Here is a 17,118-nt window from a genome sequence, read left to right on the forward strand (position 1 = left end):
CTTTTTATTGGTTTTCACTCTTTTTTTTTAATTCCAACAAAGGAACATTCATTTTATTTCACATGATTAAGCATTATTTTTAATTAATTTATATTTCTTGTTTCTTTCTAGTTATAGCTTAATTTTTCTGACATTTTTTTGGTTGTTGTTTCATGTAAAAGTTTTTAATTGTTTTTTATTTTTATGATTTTATTAATTTTAAATGTCACTTATAATTTTCAGTTTTTCTGATTTTTATTTTTACATTTTTTGCATTTATTTTAATTTTTTATTTGTGATTTTATAATTTTTATTTATTTTTTATATAGGAGAGTCACCAGTTGTTATAGAGAGTCGGTTTGCGGTTGTTGATTCAAATTAAAAAAAAAATTGTTGCAGTCGGGATTATTGGATTATTTAGTCTCATTCTGATAAAAAAATTAAGGAGTCGTTTGCTTAATTATTTTCCTGTTTTATCTTTATAAAATTATTCGTGGTAGTGATTTGCAAAATTTAATTTATTTTAGGTTAATTGATTTTGCGATTTAGTGACAAAGGTGTCCAGTTGGAGCGCAGTCGCTATTATTGCTGCGTTAAGACATTTTTGCTAGCGCCTGCCGTGAGGTCGTTGTCGTTGCTTGCGTTGCAAAAATTTTACTTCCTGACGCGTTGGAGGTTTTGTGTTGCTCAAATGATTATGTTATTTTGATTATTAATTAATTAATATATGCTTTTTAGACCAAAATTAAATTATTGAGAGCGTTTCATGATTTTTAAATTAATGCACATAAATAAATTTAAATTTAGAAGATTTTAGTTGCGCATTGTAAATTTAACTTTCTGTACCTCCTTTTTTCGGAATTTAATTAATTTGCATGAAATTAAAAGGTTCAAAATTATTTTTAAATTAAATTATGTTGCTCTGATTTTACCTGAATTTTGTTGTGGATGAACGCCATTGGGGTTGGGGGTTGTTTTTCGTCTCTGGAAGTCTGTCTCGATGTCGCCTGGGTGGGTTGGGACTTCTGGGCTGTTTTCGTCTTCTTGATTATCGAGTGTTCATTGTTTTTCGCCAAATTTTAAACTGTGTTGCACTTTAAAAAATTACTGTCCGCGTGTCTTCATTTCGGCTTCTTCTTCTTTGACATGAGGTCATCTCGCCGCCGTTGGCATCTCGCTGTCGAGGAGATCTCGCCGGTGTGCCTCCACGTTGTCACGAGGCCCTCTGTGTAGTTGTGAGTGACACCGTGCTAGTAGTAGAGGACCTCGTAACAGGGTGTAAAGGTAGAAATGGTAGTACGTGAGTTCTGGATAACACTATGGATGGATTTATTGTGTAGCGCCGGACGGTACAATGGTTATGGTCGGAATTGCTAGTGTGGGTGACTCGCAGGTGACTGTCCATGTGGGTTCACTGGATGACGGCCATGGTGAGGGCGTCTCGTCGGACGGTCTCGTCCAACTGCTCAGTGAGGTGCAACTCTACTGGTGCATGGCTGCTCTAGTGCATAGCCCGTGTACGACTCTCTGTACGGCTGACGCACGACTGCCTGTACGGTCGGTGTACGACTGCCCTGGCTGCAAGGCCCGTGTCCGCCAGTACGCTGTACTGCTGACAGTGCGCTAATACCTGACTCAAGCTCATCCGCTATGTCACACCGTGACAATATGTTGAAAATAAATGATTTAAAAATAGAAATAATTAATTTTATATAAATTAATGTTGAAATTGATATTTCAAGGAAAAACAATCGTTATAAACTTTTGAAGTTTCAAAGCAGAAATTAAAGAAAAATTGACTTGAGGCTGATGTCATAAAATACGATACATAAAACTTTATCTTGACAAGCAACTGAAAACCAAAATCGTTATTCGTCGTCAACATAAACATAAGTTTGTAGTTTGCTGAATGTATCGCACTATTTTCCGCCGTCCGCGTACTGGACAATGGCCGCTCTCGTGTCGGCTTTGGTGCTCGTTTGAATGCGCACGCCATGGCAACGGTCGCTTGTGCCGTCATCTTGATGGCCATGAAGCTGCGACAAAGTAAACGGCCACGCTTGGCAAAACACTTTGGCCCGTTGCGATGCATACCTGTGTTGTGTGCGCCACTGAATTGCCGCACAGGGAGTCATTTATCCGGCTGCATGTTTGATGCTCGCTTGTCCGGGCCAAATTGTATAATTGAACGCAGGCGGCGCCAACTCGGCGCGTTTGCCATATTTATCAAAATTATGCTTTTAGTTTGCTTCAAGTCAATAATTAATTGACCACGTTGAAAGGCCTTTGCGTGTGTTTGCCTTTCAACCCTGCCTCGCTTTGATGGCGATCTTGCGAGTCTCAAAACCATGAAGAGCAACGAAGACAAGGCACTAAGAACACAAGCCCAAGTCGGCCTCATCAAATACCGGGAACGTCGTAATGCTCGACAGACCTAATTATCTTGCACAGCTAGGCACGCCAATCTGCCGTCCAAGCCAATAAACGGGTCAAAAGTCCCTCTCAGATTTTCTCAAACCAGTTTGGTAATATTCTATAGTGATCGAACTAAAAATAAAATCAATCTTGCTAAAACTCCAATGTTTTATATTTTAATCCTCTAAAAAAAGCATTTTTTAGAAAAAAAAATTCATCCACACAGAACAAAAATCTGATTTCCAACACCTAAAATATTCAGATTGAATTTCTCATTATTTTCCGAGGCGATTTTGATACTCAATCGTCGGAGGAGGTTCGCAAGCGGGTGATCGACAAGACCATTATTTCCATGTCATGATATTTGACACCAAACACGCATCTACACTCTTTTCAGTGCCCTCGAAATCATTTCTCGAACGAGACGACGGAATGCCTATCCGAGCGAGATCTTTGGCACATAAGTATGCATGTGGATTTGCAGAGCTCTCGTCAAAAGGGAGAAGAAAGAGAGCGGAAATAAGAAAATAAAAATTCTACGCCGTATTTGCATAGCGCGCTATTTTTATCTCGAATTCCGAATGCGTGACAATGGCACAAGCGATAGATATTGCAGTCTTTAATAAAATACCTCTGCCGCTCCAATAGAGTTTCCCATTCAATTTCCATGTGAAAAGCTTTCATTGTATTGTTGCTGACCGGGGCTTCAGATGTTTTTAAATTTATTCCACAGAAATATCCGCCTTTATGACTTTTTGAGCGGATTTTAAATCTACATATTTATTTTTTCTTGCATTCTCTTCACTTGAAAACATTTTAATACTCGCCCGCTTTGCTTACGAGACGAACAGGTTGCCTATTTTTACTTTTAACTTCTTCATCGCTGGCAGGAGGAAAAAAGTTCCAATTTTCGTTTATCAAAATGCGGGTAGTAATTTTCTTTAAAAATTGCTCCACTTTTTGGATTTCTTTCCTGGAAGAAAAAGAAAATGGACAGCGACCTTATCACTTTTCAAAAGACGCTTGCTTTTGTCCTTGTACTAAATCACACACATTCCGTTGGCAAGTTTTGCTCGAGGACACTTGAAAGCATCACAGTTGATGCGACTCTTGTTATCCTTCATATTACTGCAGCCAAGGTTTTCTCTCAAATTGACATTGTGATGAACATTGCCACAAGAATAACGCCGACTCCTTCAATTTCTCCGCAATCAAATATCCATTAGATATAAAAGCGTTCACTTTTGACAAGTAAAAGTTTATGAATCAATAGAAAACTTGACATTTGAGAATATTTTCTAGTCTGGAGCAGTTTTTCGTTTAAAAGTAATTTGAAATTCGACAAATAACCATTTTTATTAAATATAATAATATTATTAATAAAAAATATAATATTTTAAAGTTTCAGCTATAATTGAGCATTTATAACAGAAAAATGAAAATGCTGAAGAAATGCATTTTTCAGCAAACAAGCTAAGTGTGCGGTTAAGCGCATGTAAAACGGTCGCCCTCGTTCAGAAAGAAGAGGGCATTAAAATTTCGCATTTCATCTCAAGCGCGATAGAGACGACTGCACACACACAATCGTCGTTAGAGTAAAATGCAGAAGCTCCATTTTTTACGAGGCAGCAAGTGGGTGTTGTCGGAAATAATGCCTTTGTTCGTCGCCATGGCAACGAGTGAGCCGCTCTCTATTATTTGCTTTTTAGTATTATTAACTGTCAAAAACACACTCTCGGCATTATCAAATGTCAAAACGCTCTCCGATTTGGATTTTTTCTTTTTTTGCTACTTTTCGACTTGGTTTTCCTCACTTTGCTGACTGATAAGGCACGTTGGCTCCGAGCCGGGCGAAAGGGTTGCCAGCCGAGATTATCGTGTGATGTACCGCTCTGGATTCTGTTATCGGACCGACTCGTGAGAAAGCATGTGTTGCGACGACCTCTTGTTGGCCGCGCCTATTTTATCTGCCCCACCACCAACCGCTCTTCCTATTAAACTCTCAATGCAATTTAATCAACTGAGCCGTTGTTTGCTCCTGCCGAGAGTGTAGATTGCAGAGCCAGATCAAAACGAATGCTAGGATTAATTGTTTGGTCTAATAATGAATCAACATATTAATTACTTTTTTAATCAAAGAAGTTTTATTTCTGTGGCTCAATTTGCTTTTGATGATTTCTTCAATAAAATTTATCGTTCTTTCATACAACCCACCAACCCACGTGCGACTTAAAGGAACTCAGAGACGCTTTAGAAAAAAAAACACGGCCTGATTAATTTTAATTTTTCTCTACATATAAAATGTCAATTTCAAGGTGTAGTAAAAAAATGATAGTTATAAGAAGAACTGAATTTTTAAAATTGAACAATTTTCTATTAGGAATACTCCAAAATAAAAATGTTTTTTTTGTTTCTCGAACTGAGCTCTACCTAAATTAATTAAAATTTCATCAAATCTCATTCATATCACCCGAATTAAGTCAAAATAAAAATTTTAATTGATTTTGTGGGAAAAGGTTCAGAAGTTTTAAAATTTTAGATATCGTAATTTCCTCGTTAATGTAAAATTTGCCGCAAAATCAAATGAATTGTTGTATAGGTTTGTTAGAAAAGCATTTAATTCACCAATTAAATTTAAATTCCAAGCAAAAATTCTATACTTTGTGGCTGGAATGGAAATTGTCATTAACTCCGGCGCCGACACGCACAAAACACGATTGTGCCCTGAACACATCTCGTAGTGAGAAATAGTTTCCGTCGGCATTGTTTGCTCGTTCGCTCGGCGCGCGGCTGGAGCGAGGAAGTGTTTGGGGCAAACAAAGCTCGCGTCGTTAAATTGCAGCTTGCGGAGAGTGGCTGCGATGCTTCTTTATTAGCTGCGCCTCGCGTGCAAATTAGAATGCTAAACTATGTTTGTGTTCACATTCACCCATCCTTGTTATTTATCCGCAGGCTGCAAAACAAACTTTGTCTAGGTGTGCGAAAATCTTCCACTCGAGGGGCGCGTCCTGTGTTGTGCAAAAGCGCGTTTGGCACAACAAACGCTCTTTGATACGAGGCAAAGGAAGCGCTCGTGGTGACAATAACAGTCAATCTTGAATTTTGCTTCCTCTCAAGTTTTATTTCGTAGTTTGCTCTAATCAAAATGTTTAAAATAATAAATACGTGTTTTTTTTTTTAAATTTTCTCCTCAAATTTAAACAATATTTGCAATTCGCCTGGATTATCCATCTTTTTAAATTAAATTTTGACTTAAAATTTTACAGTTATCTCCAAAAATTATAAATTGGCAATAACTTAAATTGACCTAAAATCCATCCAAACTTCTTTTGTATTTAGCACAGACAAATTCTATCAAGTAAAAAAATTTAATCTTTCGGCTAAATTGAAGGCTTTTCATCCATATAATAATCAATGGGGCGCTTGAGGGATATAAATTTACCTTAATTTTATGATTTTGTATAGGTTATTAGAAAAGCAAAAAATCTAGAAATCCGTGAGCTATTTATTATTTTACAATTATTGGAAATTTTTTTACAATAAAAAAAAAACAAAAAAAAACTGAATTTTATGTAATTTAATTACTGCTTCGGACTTATTAATGAAAAGAAAAAGTTTTATCTAGAACACTAAATTGCATATTAATTTTATTTCTCAATATTAGAAAATGAACCGAATGGAGGAAAAAGAATACTGAAATGTCACATTTGTTTTTATTTATCTATTTATTCTCCATACGCAAAAAAGTACATTGTACCCATTGTACAAAAAAAAAGCGTAATCATCGACATAAAAAAGTACAAAAATTTGTATGTTGCAATAATTTAATACAATGCTGGAAATACATTAGAATGATGGTTAAACATGCAAATTTTTAAACAAACGTTTTATTCTTGTTTGACGTCATGATTTCCTTTTCGTTCCCCACCACTTACCATGTCCTCCACCTCTATATATCAGTTCTCTTTTTTTCCAACGCCTCATTGTCATTTTATCCTCGTTCTCCTCCACGCGACGAATAACAATGCAGAGCATCACACTTATTCTACTTGTAAAATAATAGCTAATTAAAATTTTAAAAAATACGTTTGAGATCAAATATTTCAGCTCTGCACTCTCAGGACGGATTTCGTCTTGAGCCAGTCCGACGACAGCACAGACTGTGCAAAACTGGATTTCAAGGTAAATTTAAATATTTTTTCCGTCTTAAATTTTAAATAAACGGTATTTTAGAAAATACCAGCGACCTGTTGCAAAACACCATTCGGCAATGTTTTGGACACAAAGTTAATGTCTGACATCAAGTCGTGCAAACCCAGCGCCAAATTGCTGGAATGGGGCAACAGCTACAAAATGAATGTGATTCAGTCCAAATCAATGCAGAATTTCCCTGACAACTCATCTTCAGCTTTTAGTGAGATTTTAATTCGCTTTCAATTCGAAAAACTAAATCAATTGCATTCAGCAAAAGACGCTTGTGCAGCTGCGGTATGAAAAAAAAATGTATCAACCGAGTTCCGATATAATATTTTAATTCTAAAATCTTTAAGGTTTTTATGAACTGCGTTTTTGCGGCCAACTCGTGGGTGGTGAGTTAAAAAAGGATCGCTGAAATAATTATCTAAGTAACATTCAAATTAATAAAAAATATAGTCAGCTGATGGAAGTATCAACGTGGCAACGTTTACAGAATATCTTTTGAGCGTCACTTCGAGCACAACTTGGAAGGGAATCGTGAGCAAGATGCTGAACCCTCTGGATTCGACGATGGCTGCTTCTTACCCTTTCACTGACAGTGAGGAAATCAAAAGTCCAACTAATCAATTAATAAATCACTCTCAATAAAAGTTGTTGAGGACAATTTCGAAAGTGCCACTTGTAGCAAATCAAAAGTTAATCTCCTTCCGCTCATCTTTGTGCAGATGATCCAGAGTGAACTGGTTTGGGTAATTTTTTTTTTTTTTTTTTTAATTTTAGTAGAAAATTATAATACATTCCAATTAATACAGATGTGCCCACAACAAAACGTGTACTCGATCAGTAAGTGGTTCAATTTTATTCTAATATCGTTGCGTATCACGCGAATATTTACAGAAAACAAGTGCGAAGAAACGATGTACAACTTCCAATACTGTGATGGGAAAATCTATGACTCCTCGGCAAAAGGGATTTTCTACTTTGCAGTTTAAAAATGAATATTAACTAATTTTGCGTGCAACCAGAAATGAAATGCATTGATCTGAAATGAATAAAAGAATTACTGAAAACATATATTTTGATTATCTTAAGGACATCAATGCTTTTTTGAATTAAAATTTTTAGCAGATTTTATTTTTATAAATTTGATATTTCAAACTCCAGTCTTTCTTCAGCAGGCTGTTTATTCGTTTTTAAATAATATAAAAAATCTATTCCATTGAAAGTTTTACTTTGACGTTTTTCAAGCATTTGGACTAATATCTTGGGATATTTACTATTAGATTAAGAGCTTTATTTGATCCCTTCGAGCTGTGTTGACCAGCACATTATTTTCTTCGTCTTTTCCATGGGGGCTCTTATTGTTAGAGGAACTTTCAAATAAAATTTAAAAGGTAATTTATTAAAAAAATGTTTTGTATTGATTTCGTGAGTCGTGAGTTTTGTCAATATGCATAAATTATGCACGACTTTCATAACAAAATCCTAAACATAACCTTTAGCTTTGGCTATGTCTCATCGTGAATGAACAAAAATTTTTAGCAAAGAATTTGTACTGTTTCAAAATAGAAGCATATTTTATTCTGAACAATGTGAAATATCGTTCTGTTTTTAATTATTTTAATTTTGGATTAAATTTACTTTCAAACAATTCCATATCATTTATTTAATCATTTTTCCAAGAAATATTTTATTCAAAATTCTTGCACGAAAACTCGATACGTAAAATTATTATCAAAAAATGGTCAACGTTTGTTCTCTTCCAGCGATGCGAGCGCCAGCGTTTGGTTCCTGGTACTGAGCGTAGCAGCCGTAGGCGGAGAAAATTCTCTCAGTGTCGGTCCAGGAGAAGTTTGTGGCGCGACCAACTTGATAAGGGTCGATGGTTTTTTCATACTTGGGCTGAAATAGTAGTAATATTGTATGAGAACTTTGCGTTGGTAGTTTAAAAAAATTATCACCGTCAGAACCATGGAAGGACGACCTCCTATTCCAAACGAGTCGACGGTGTACATCATCAGACTCATGAAGTCGAATTCGTACTGCGGATAAGCGTAGGTGCGCGGCAACTTTTCAAACTGGTCTGCGTTTCCGTCCTGGATGTTCTCCCATTGGATGTCTATGTACAGGTCGCGGTCGTACCTCGTTTGCTCGTGTTCAAAACCAAGGGCGTGCATCAATTCGTGAATCGGCGTTGTGATCTGATTGCGAGTTGAATTAATTTAATTTATACATCTTTTTGGAATTAAGTATTCAATGCATACATCTCCGAAGCATCCGTCCGACTGTAGATTAACCGGACGAGCTCCGACGTCGTAACCAATTTGAGCAAAACATCCCGATTCAGCATTTCCAATGGAAATGTACGAAGTCTCGCTCGTTTTTTCCACAAACTCGAGACACGTCTCGTCAGAGATGGCGCTCATCGCGTCCATTATCAGCGCTTTTTCAGCATCACCTGGAGATTGTAAATGTGCAAGAAAAAAGTAAATAATCGGAATTAATATTACTAAAGGTGTTTGCTGCATCAAGCTCGTAGGGAATGGTTGTCGAGGGCCATCTTTGCTTCGGCGCCACCAAAGTATAAAATCCGGTTATTTGGTTTCCCACAGCCTTTCCACCCCTTCTTATGTCAGATGGCGACACGTGGCTCACAGGTTTGACATAGTATTCATATCGCCCTGCTTGTTCATCTTTTATAAAATGCCTTGTGAGTTTAAAGTATTTAAATTTTCTACATGTTTACCTCGGGCCAAGCAGTGGGAAAAGGCGCAAAGAAACACGCAGATAAAGAGAGACCTCATTTCTTCGGTGGGCAGTTCAAGACTGATATGCCTGGTTTCCATTTTCACCACCTTATACCGTGCACAGATAATTACTACCTACCGTGAAGAACAAACTTTATGGCCTGTAATTATTTTATCACTCGAAATTTCACGAGTGAGCGCAATTAAAAAGAAATTGATAAGAAAATGACGTCAGTAAAAACATGGCCGCTTCAATGTCTGCTTTTGTTGTTGTTGAAAATTATACTTAATTGCTGGGAAGAAAACAGTCTTCGTCGGTACGTCTATATTTAAGAATAAAATTTTAGGACAAGGCGGTTTCAAAACGGTAGGCAAGAAAGCTCTTTTTTACTAAACAACCAAAGCGAGAATAAAAAAAGCAATAATTACAGTTTTTTTCTTTCTAAATTTTGCATAAAACTATGTCTGAAAAACTGATTTCATATCATTTTTGCATATTTTTTATAACTTATAATTCTCTCCGTTAAAAAGGAGAATTAACGCTTTATAATTTACATTATTTTAATAAAGAAATAATTTTTATTTTCTACATATATCAATTTCAAGGAGCGAATTCTTGTCACCTTTAATTAATTTTTTCTTAAATTCATGAGATGAAATATTTGAATGAAATGAACTTGATAATTTTCATATAATTTTTATTACTACATGAACATTTCAGATAGTTTTAAATACATCTAGATATAGGTTGCAAAAATTGATTGAGAATATCTGAATTTATTTGACTTGAACGCAAACGCTAGAAGAAATTGTGTTTTGCAAAATTAGATTCTTGGCCAAGGAATGCGCGGCCGAGACCAGAACTCTCTCCATTGGAGTCGCATTTGTACGCCGAGCGGATTCGTAAAATATCAGATCTGCTCATATTTGGAACAAGACCTATCTTGCTGGCTATATTGGAGGGCAGTGGATCCTGCGAGACATATTTTTATTCCTGTGTAATTTTTTATTTTAAAAATAAAATCCATACCACAAGAACCAAAGTCGGTCTTCCTCCAATTCCAAACCCAGTCAAAAAGTACTGCATGACGCTGAAAAAGTCGTACGGGTAGCGAGGGTAGGCTTTGGTTCGCGGTAGTTTTTCAAAAGCGCCTGCCCTGCCCGCCTCGATGTTGTCCCATTGAACTTCAACGTACATGTCGCGATCGTATCTTAAAAAGTAAATTTTTTAATTGAAACAAATTAATATTCAAAAACAAAACCTGTTTTGCTCATGGTCGAATCCCATCGCGTGCATTAATTCGTGAATCGTCGTGGTTGACTAAGTTTTTAAACTTTTTTTCAGCAAAATAACTATTGAAAACCGGATTTAAATAACTTACATCGGGAAAGCAATTTTTCTCCAAATTAAGGTCCTGCTTCGTGCCCTGGTAGTCGCCGATGGCAAAACAACCAGCCTCGTTGTTCTTAATGTTCTAGTACGCCGTTTCTGTCGTTCTTGCCACGAATTTCACACATGTGGTGTTTTGAATTTCTTTTTTAATGATTCCTTTTTCAGTATCAGCTGAGAATAAATATACAGATTAATTTTCCCAAAAATTAAATTTACTGCTGAGTACGAGAAAATCTTACTGAAATTGTTGGCCGGATCGTAGGCCCAGTAAACAGTCGCGTTCGGCCATTTCAGTTTTGGTGACACAGCAGTGTAATGCCCAGAAATTTTACCATCAGGCGATCGCTTGTCGTAAGGAGAAAACGGGTATCTGAAATTTTTCCTCGCTTGCTGATTCTTGTTGCGCCCAGGAGAGCCTTGAAATCAATTTATTCATAAATATAATGGAATAAAAAATCAAATATTCATTGTTTTTTCAAACCCAAAACGGCCGCGAGAAGAATAAAATAAAGAATCGAAGCAGTTGCTGTGTCTCTCCTCATGTTGGAGCTAAAGTGAAGTAAAATGAAAGGAACGGCCCAAGTTAAATTCTCACTTATTTGCGCAAGTACGCTACTTCCCCACTTCTTTATACAAAGAAAGAGTTAAGAAAAATTATATTTCAGTAAATAATCTTCAATTTTGTATTATAATTCGACAAATTTAGTAAAAAACTGGGTCAAATCTTGAATTTGTGGGCAAAAAAATCGATGAAAAGAATAGAATGATGAGTTTTCTTTCAATTAATACCCTTTTAGTGTTGATTATGGCTTTGATTAAATTTGTGAAACGAACAAAAAACCACCGTGAAAAGGAGGAATGAAAATATGACGGAAATCTTTCGTATGTGTCCCATTGTGAAAAAGTGTGAACGAATCAATTCGCCTGATTTTGAGTGAAATAAACTACGCACCAGTTCTCCCTCCAATTTTTCTTAAATTTTCTTTTTAAATGCTGCTGAATGTCTCCGTTAGCAATTTTCTTCATGCACAACAGCCACAATTATATTGAATTGAATATTTATTCATACATTTAATAATAATAAAAGTAGTAACAATACAAAAATACCCATATAAATTAATCACAGATTAATGTAAAATTTTATTACAATCTAAATTTCTAGTAGTAAGCAGATTTTCTGCTTGTGATTATTCATTTCTAAATTCCAAAAAGGCATGTATTAGAAATGAAATAAAAGGAAAGTTATGGGTCCAAACAAAATTTTAATGCATGTCATTCTTTTTTCCAAGAAACCACAAAAAGTAAAGTTTTGATATGAGTTTATTTATTTAAACGTTGGGGAAGTAAAATATTCCCTTTGCAGTGTTTGAGTAGATTTTTGCGTCGCAGTACTGGAAATTCTTCATTGTCTCGCTGCATTTATTTTCTTGAAATAATAATTCTTTCAGTTTCATTATAAAAACAATTATTTTCAAAACTTACTCGAATCATACACTGCCTGCTTAGGACACATCTAAAATTTTTAATTTAAAATTCATAAGTAAAAATAATGAAATGCAAATTTGAAACAAAAATACCCAAATTATTTCACTCTGAAGCATTTGCATCATAATAATTGGAAGCAAGTTGACGTTTCCTGTTGGACAAACAACCTTCTCGAAGTTGTCCTCGACGACTAAAATATTTAATATAACATTTGTCAGGTAATTAATTCATTATTACTGTCAGTAAACGGATAAGCCGTGTTGAAATCAGAGTTCATTGGGTCCAAAATTGAGTTCATGATGTTTGCCCAAGTTGCATTTGGCGCGTTTGCTGCGAAGAATGCTTTCAAACTTTGAATATTGATCGATCCAGTAGAGTTCTATTGTTGCGAATAAATTTTAAAAAGAAAAAGCATTTTGAATGAAAATATTACAACAAAATCGTTGGCTTCGAAGATGCAGTTGACAACGGTCTGTATAAATATTCAAGTAAATAAAGATTGATTAAAACTATACAAATTATTAAACTCACTGCTGGTGCGCAAATCGTTGAAACTAAAATTTTGATAATGTTAGAATATTTATTTTAATAAAAAATTATATCATTCTAACGATATGACTTGGATTTGTCATCAATGAAGTTTTTGATGCTTTTCGATTGCAGATTATTGAGCTGATATGTGTTGACCCATTTCATGACTGCGGCAGTTGCTTTGCATGATTGTGCACCCTGGATTTTGGAAAGTGGCAAAAGTTCTCCGTACGGCTGGCTGCAGCATGTTTTCGGAATTGTCTGAATTTTTATAAAAATTAGGAAAAATCTTTCAACAAAGATGGATTTGTCACCGAAAAATCCAAACTGGAGCAGTCCGTTGCGGAATCATTCTGACCGTTGACCATCGCGCAAAGGGCAGCGAAAATCTTCAATAAAAATGTTTTCAAATATAGAAAAAAATTCGGATTTGCAATATTACCGCTGTTTTCAGGAGGATCGAAGTCATTTCAAGGCTTGTTTTAAATCAACTGGCTGAATTTCCTTGCAGGCACGACTTTTTCTTGTTTCACCTTTTCTTATATAAATTCAGATATGCCGGGGAAGTGGAAATGTGCCTCAGCAAAATAATTATAAAAAAACCTTTCCTTATTCTGACCTAAATGACGCCTTTTTTTGTATTTCACGCAACAAGGAATGTCTTGTGTTTTATTTCTATTTCCCATATTTAATATTGGGGTTAATTAATTCTTTGCCAAAAATAGTGGCACGTGCATTAAATTCCTTCATAGCTCTTTGTCAAATTCTTTCAGCCAATTCGAAGACTATTGGAAAAGTATGATTGCTATAACAACTTTCATTCAAGTTATAAGAAGTTCACAACGGATGAACGGCATCATTTCCTAAATAGAAAATTCAATTGTGATTTTTATTTTCCTGCCCGCCTCTTGCGACTCATCCCCGTCCAGACCAGTCCTGACTTGTTTGTTCTCGTCTTGGAGCAGCAGCAGCAGGAGATGGAGGGAGAGAAAAATTGCATTTTTCGGGCAGTGCTCGGACCAAATTTTGTGGTGCGGTGAAAAAAAGTCGCGTCTCGCCCGAATTTCGCCGAATTTGGGCCGACGGAGGTCTTAACCGACCTGCCGAGGACACCAAGAGGACCAGGGACCATCGCCGCGCGCCCAAGGTAGGAAAAAACTGCGTATCTAATTTTATTGATCGCGCTCCAAGATCATTTTAATTTGGTATTCGCGCTTCTGCCTGCCAAGCTTTCTGCGTTTCTCTGATTAAACGCATGGAAATTCTCCGAATCTCTGTCACCCATGTTAATTGTTCGGACCGCTCAGGACTGCTAAACAAATGCGCAAAAAAAAACATAAAAAACGACTTCAGGGACTATTAAATAATTAAGTTTAAGAAAAAACAGTTTGTTAAACTAAATATTTAATTCTATATATTATCTCAAATTATTTCTTTAAGGTGATTTTTTTTTCTTTGAAAAAGTTGACACTTGAGATGATCATGGGAATGAAGAAAATCGTTCTCGTCGCAAAAACTGGTAGAGCCGTTTTGTTTTTGAATAAAAACAATTTTTTGCAACGAGGACAAGCCCGATTTTCTTCATTCCCGTGATTATTTTTCTGCAACAACTTGATTTGCAACTCAATGGATTATAAAAATGATACCAGACAATGGTGGATGAATGTTTCAAGCATGAAAAATGAGAAGCATTTCTTTTTGCCCCATCTCGTGAGAATTTTTATTACGAATAAGCGTACTTTTCAAATTAATGGTCGGTCAGCTATTTTTTTCCGCGATTCTTATTTTAATCTCACATTCAGATGTAGACATGAGGCTATCAGGTTTGAGGTTTGAAACCCTTTTTCTTAAAATTCATATTTTTTTTAAACAAATTTACAGTTGCTTTTCAACTTTACCTTGAGGAAAGCAGAGAGAAAAAGGCAAAACGAAAAATGCAGATAAAAAGAAGACGTCATTTCTCGTTTTTTTTTTTTTTCAGAGCAATTAAGAAGACTGACGCACACGGTTTCAATTTTCAGAACTTTTGCAGGGCAATAAACAATTTCTACCAACTGCGAGCGAAAAACTTTATGGCCTGTAATTATATGTCATGTTATTTTATCTCTTGAAATTTCACCAGTGAGCGTAATTATAAAAAAAAATTGAGGGTGGGAAAAACTTGGACGCATCAATTTGCCACTCTTTTGTTGATAATTATACTTGATTGCTATATAATCATTAAAAAAATTTGTACTTTCACATCAAATGAAGCTATTTTTTATATTTTTTTCAAGAAAATAAATAAAATTTTAGAATAACTTCAGTTTCACTAAAATTATTAATTTAGTTTTCCACATTTTAAAAATACTGTTTCAGAATGCAAGTTTTTGTTATTTTTCAGTCCAGCTGCAAAACGGACAACATTTGTGAACATTTTTATAAGAAACAAAAACAAAAACAAAAAATACTCTTTTCAACATTAATAATTAATATACTAACTCTTTTTTTTGCAATTACTCGAGAATTATTTGCTAATTTTCATGTTTATTTGTAATAATATTCATATAAATATTATGCTGTAAGTCATAAATGATCGTTTTAAAAGATCAAAATTTCCTCTTTTTTTGTCACATTTAAACAAATATTGAATTTTATAATATTAATGTACATTGCAAGATTTTCATTTCAGGATACCTAATTTTGTACAATTTTAATATTCGTCGTCTCATTCATACTGGGAATGGTGATTTCTTTTTTTTTAATTTCCTGATTTGTTTCAAAGTTTTTAAAATCAAAGACAAAAGTAGGCTTGAAATAATAATACATCAAATATAGATTCAAAATGACCAAATTTATTTGAATGGGAAAACACGTTAGAAGAAATTATGCTTTGCAAAATTAGATTCTTGGCCGAGGAATGCGCGGCCAAGACCAGAACTTTCTCCGTTGGAGTCGCATTTGTACGCCGAGCGGATTCGCAAAATATCGGTCCTGCTCATATTCGGAGCGTTTCCGATCTTGCTGGCTGCGTCGGGCGACAGCGGATTCTGCGTGATGATTCCATGTAGAATTTAAAAAAAAATTATTACTAATTTCATACCACGAGAACCAAAGTCGGTCTTCCTCCAATACCGAATCCGGTCAAAAAGTACTGCATGAGACTGAAAAAGTCGTACGGGTAACGAGGATAGGCTTTGGTTCGGGGCTGTTTTTCGAACGCGCTTGCCCTGCCCGCCTCAATGTTGTCCCATTGAACTTCAACGTACATGTCGCGATCGTATCTTTAAAAGCAATTTTTTTTAATTGAAACAAATTAATATTCAAAAACAAAACCTATTTTGCTCGTGGTCGAATCCCATCGCGTGCATTATTTCATGAATCGTCGTGGTTGCCTATCAAATTACAAGTAGGAATGTTGAGAGGAATAAACTGCACAAAAAACTACTTACATCGCCAAAGCAGTTTTTCTCCAAATTCAAGTCCTGCTTCGTGCCCTGATAGTCGGAAGTGGCAAAACAACCAGCGACGTCGTTCTTTATGTTGATGTACGCCGCTTCTGTAGTTCTTTCGATGAATTTGATGCATGTCGTATTTTGAATTTCCTGCATTCCTTTCTTAATGATTCCCTTTTCAGTAGCAGCTTTAAAAAAAGTAACAATTATGCGCGATTGAATTGAGGAAAGTGAAAAGAAAAAAATCTTACTGAAATTGTTGGCCGGATCGTAGGCCCAGTAAACAGTCGCGTTCGGCCATTTCAGTTTTGGCGACACGGACGTGTATTGACCAGCAATTTTTCCATCGGGCAATCGTTTGTCGTAAGGGGAAAGTGGGTACTTGAAAATTTTCCGTTCTCCCTGATTCTTGTTGCGCCGAGGTGAGCCTTGAATTTTAAGAATTGAATTAAAAATTTCATTTTTATTTTGCCTCACCCAAAACGGCTACGAAAAGGACAAATATCAACAAAGTTGCTGCGATTCTTTTCATTTTGAAATGGAAGTGAAGCAAAATCGAAGAAAAAACTCTTTTTATGCAACTTTCCCTTTCCACGCCACGAGACTTGAGAATTCACACGTATTTGCGCAAGTGCGCCACGTTCCCGCTTCTTTTTAGTGGGAGTGAAGAATTGATTAATTTTTTTTTTGTTAATTTATATACAAAAATTTAAAATAAATTATTGAAGTGAACTAAAACTGCGCAGCCGTGTTTTTACTATGAAACATTTATGCTATATAGTTTCTGTTTATTTTTCCATTTCATTTTTTTTTAAGACTAGGAGTAGAATAAATATAGATAATAATAATAAAACGACAGGTCAAATATTTTAGGAGGTGGACAAATAATACAATGTTTGGTTTAATGAGTTATCATTTCAAGTGTTTATTTAAGCAT

General features: G+C 35.4%; 5 protein-coding genes and 1 long non-coding RNA gene across 6 annotated transcripts in view; 2 read left to right on the plus strand and 4 right to left on the minus strand.

Annotated features, from left to right (window-relative positions):
- Positions 1-6,389: 6,389 nt before the first annotated feature.
- LOC132196068 (uncharacterized) lies at positions 6,390-7,616 on the plus strand. The gene is made up of 9 exons (XM_059618465.1): positions 6,390-6,445; positions 6,502-6,576; positions 6,628-6,808; positions 6,860-6,882; positions 6,945-6,983; positions 7,048-7,189; positions 7,243-7,340; positions 7,404-7,434; positions 7,489-7,616. Exons 1-9 carry the CDS (start codon positions 6,419-6,421, stop codon positions 7,581-7,583), a joined length of 711 nt encoding a protein of 236 aa, XP_059474448.1. The 5' UTR covers positions 6,390-6,418; the 3' UTR covers positions 7,584-7,616.
- A 400-nt stretch (positions 7,617-8,016) lies between these two features.
- LOC132196031 (astacin-like) lies at positions 8,017-9,437 on the minus strand. Its single transcript, XM_059618401.1, has 5 exons — positions 9,338-9,437; positions 9,102-9,284; positions 8,856-9,049; positions 8,553-8,792; positions 8,017-8,493 (listed from the first exon to the last, which is right to left on the minus strand). The coding sequence occupies exons 1-5, from the start codon at positions 9,435-9,437 to the stop codon at positions 8,326-8,328; spliced, it is 885 nt and encodes a 294-aa protein (XP_059474384.1). The 3' UTR covers positions 8,017-8,325.
- Positions 9,438-10,101: 664 nt separating this feature from the next.
- Positions 10,102-11,285, minus strand: LOC132196077 (uncharacterized). The gene is made up of 6 exons (XR_009441728.1): positions 11,213-11,285; positions 10,971-11,147; positions 10,721-10,902; positions 10,601-10,659; positions 10,369-10,549; positions 10,102-10,311 (listed from the first exon to the last, which is right to left on the minus strand). It is a non-coding gene; the product is annotated as an uncharacterized LOC132196077 (long non-coding RNA).
- Positions 11,286-11,985: 700 nt separating this feature from the next.
- LOC132196051 (uncharacterized) lies at positions 11,986-13,324 on the minus strand. The gene is made up of 9 exons (XM_059618438.1): positions 13,190-13,324; positions 13,062-13,136; positions 12,828-13,008; positions 12,748-12,770; positions 12,650-12,688; positions 12,454-12,595; positions 12,309-12,406; positions 12,214-12,244; positions 11,986-12,157 (listed from the first exon to the last, which is right to left on the minus strand). The coding sequence occupies exons 1-9, from the start codon at positions 13,214-13,216 to the stop codon at positions 12,060-12,062; spliced, it is 714 nt and encodes a 237-aa protein (XP_059474421.1). The 5' UTR covers positions 13,217-13,324; the 3' UTR covers positions 11,986-12,059.
- The window catches only part of LOC132196163 (zwei Ig domain protein zig-8-like), an 81,365-nt gene continuing 77,549 nt past the window's right edge, over positions 13,303-17,118 (plus strand). The window contains exons 1-2 of the mRNA XM_059618629.1: positions 13,303-13,313; positions 13,795-13,894. Coding sequence (XP_059474612.1) covers positions 13,303-13,313; positions 13,795-13,894 — 111 coding nt within the window. The remainder of the gene's footprint in view (positions 13,314-13,794; positions 13,895-17,118) is intronic.
- Positions 15,603-16,713, minus strand: LOC132195955 (hatching enzyme 1.2-like). The gene is made up of 6 exons (XM_059618279.1): positions 16,659-16,713; positions 16,433-16,609; positions 16,179-16,369; positions 16,063-16,121; positions 15,830-16,010; positions 15,603-15,776 (listed from the first exon to the last, which is right to left on the minus strand). Exons 1-6 carry the CDS (start codon positions 16,711-16,713, stop codon positions 15,603-15,605), a joined length of 837 nt encoding a protein of 278 aa, XP_059474262.1.

This window comes from Neocloeon triangulifer, unplaced genomic scaffold, assembly GCF_031216515.1.
Source record: "Neocloeon triangulifer isolate White Clay Creek 2 clone unplaced genomic scaffold, ASM3121651v1 ptg000011l, whole genome shotgun sequence".
In the NCBI taxonomy this organism is placed as follows: domain Eukaryota; kingdom Metazoa; phylum Arthropoda; class Insecta; order Ephemeroptera; family Baetidae; genus Neocloeon; species Neocloeon triangulifer.

Bases quoted from the DNA above. Each gene is read 5' to 3' on its own strand.
- LOC132196068 (XM_059618465.1), top strand. From the start codon at position 6,419: ATGCAGAGCATCACACTTATTCTACTT. The intron at 6,883-6,944 runs GTATGAAAAAAA...AAAATCTTTAAG, and splicing joins AAGACGCTTGTGCAGCTGCG to GTTTTTATGAACTGCGTTTT. The intron at 6,984-7,047 runs GTGAGTTAAAAA...TAAAAAATATAG, and splicing joins TTGCGGCCAACTCGTGGGTG to TCAGCTGATGGAAGTATCAA.
- LOC132196031 (XM_059618401.1), bottom strand. From the start codon at position 9,437: ATGGAAACCAGGCATATCAGTCTTGAACTGCCCACCGAAGAAATGAGG. The intron at 8,793-8,855 runs GTATGCATTGAA...ACTCGCAATCAG, and splicing joins CGGACGGATGCTTCGGAGAT to ATCACAACGCCGATTCACGA. The intron at 8,494-8,552 runs GTGATAATTTTT...CTACTATTTCAG, and splicing joins GTCCTTCCATGGTTCTGACG to CCCAAGTATGAAAAAACCAT.
- LOC132196051 (XM_059618438.1), bottom strand. From the start codon at position 13,216: ATGACTTCGATCCTCCTGAAAACAGCG. The intron at 12,689-12,747 runs GTGAGTTTAATA...ATATTTATACAG, and splicing joins CAACGATTTGCGCACCAGCA to ACCGTTGTCAACTGCATCTT. The intron at 12,407-12,453 runs GTAATAATGAAT...TAAATATTTTAG, and splicing joins GGCTTATCCGTTTACTGACA to TCGTCGAGGACAACTTCGAG.
- LOC132195955 (XM_059618279.1), bottom strand. From the start codon at position 16,713: ATGAAAAGAATCGCAGCAACTTTGTTGATATTTGTCCTTTTCGTAGCC. The intron at 16,122-16,178 runs GTAAGTAGTTTT...GTAATTTGATAG, and splicing joins AGAAAAACTGCTTTGGCGAT to GCAACCACGACGATTCATGA. The intron at 15,777-15,829 runs GTATGAAATTAG...ATCATCACGCAG, and splicing joins GACCGACTTTGGTTCTCGTG to AATCCGCTGTCGCCCGACGC.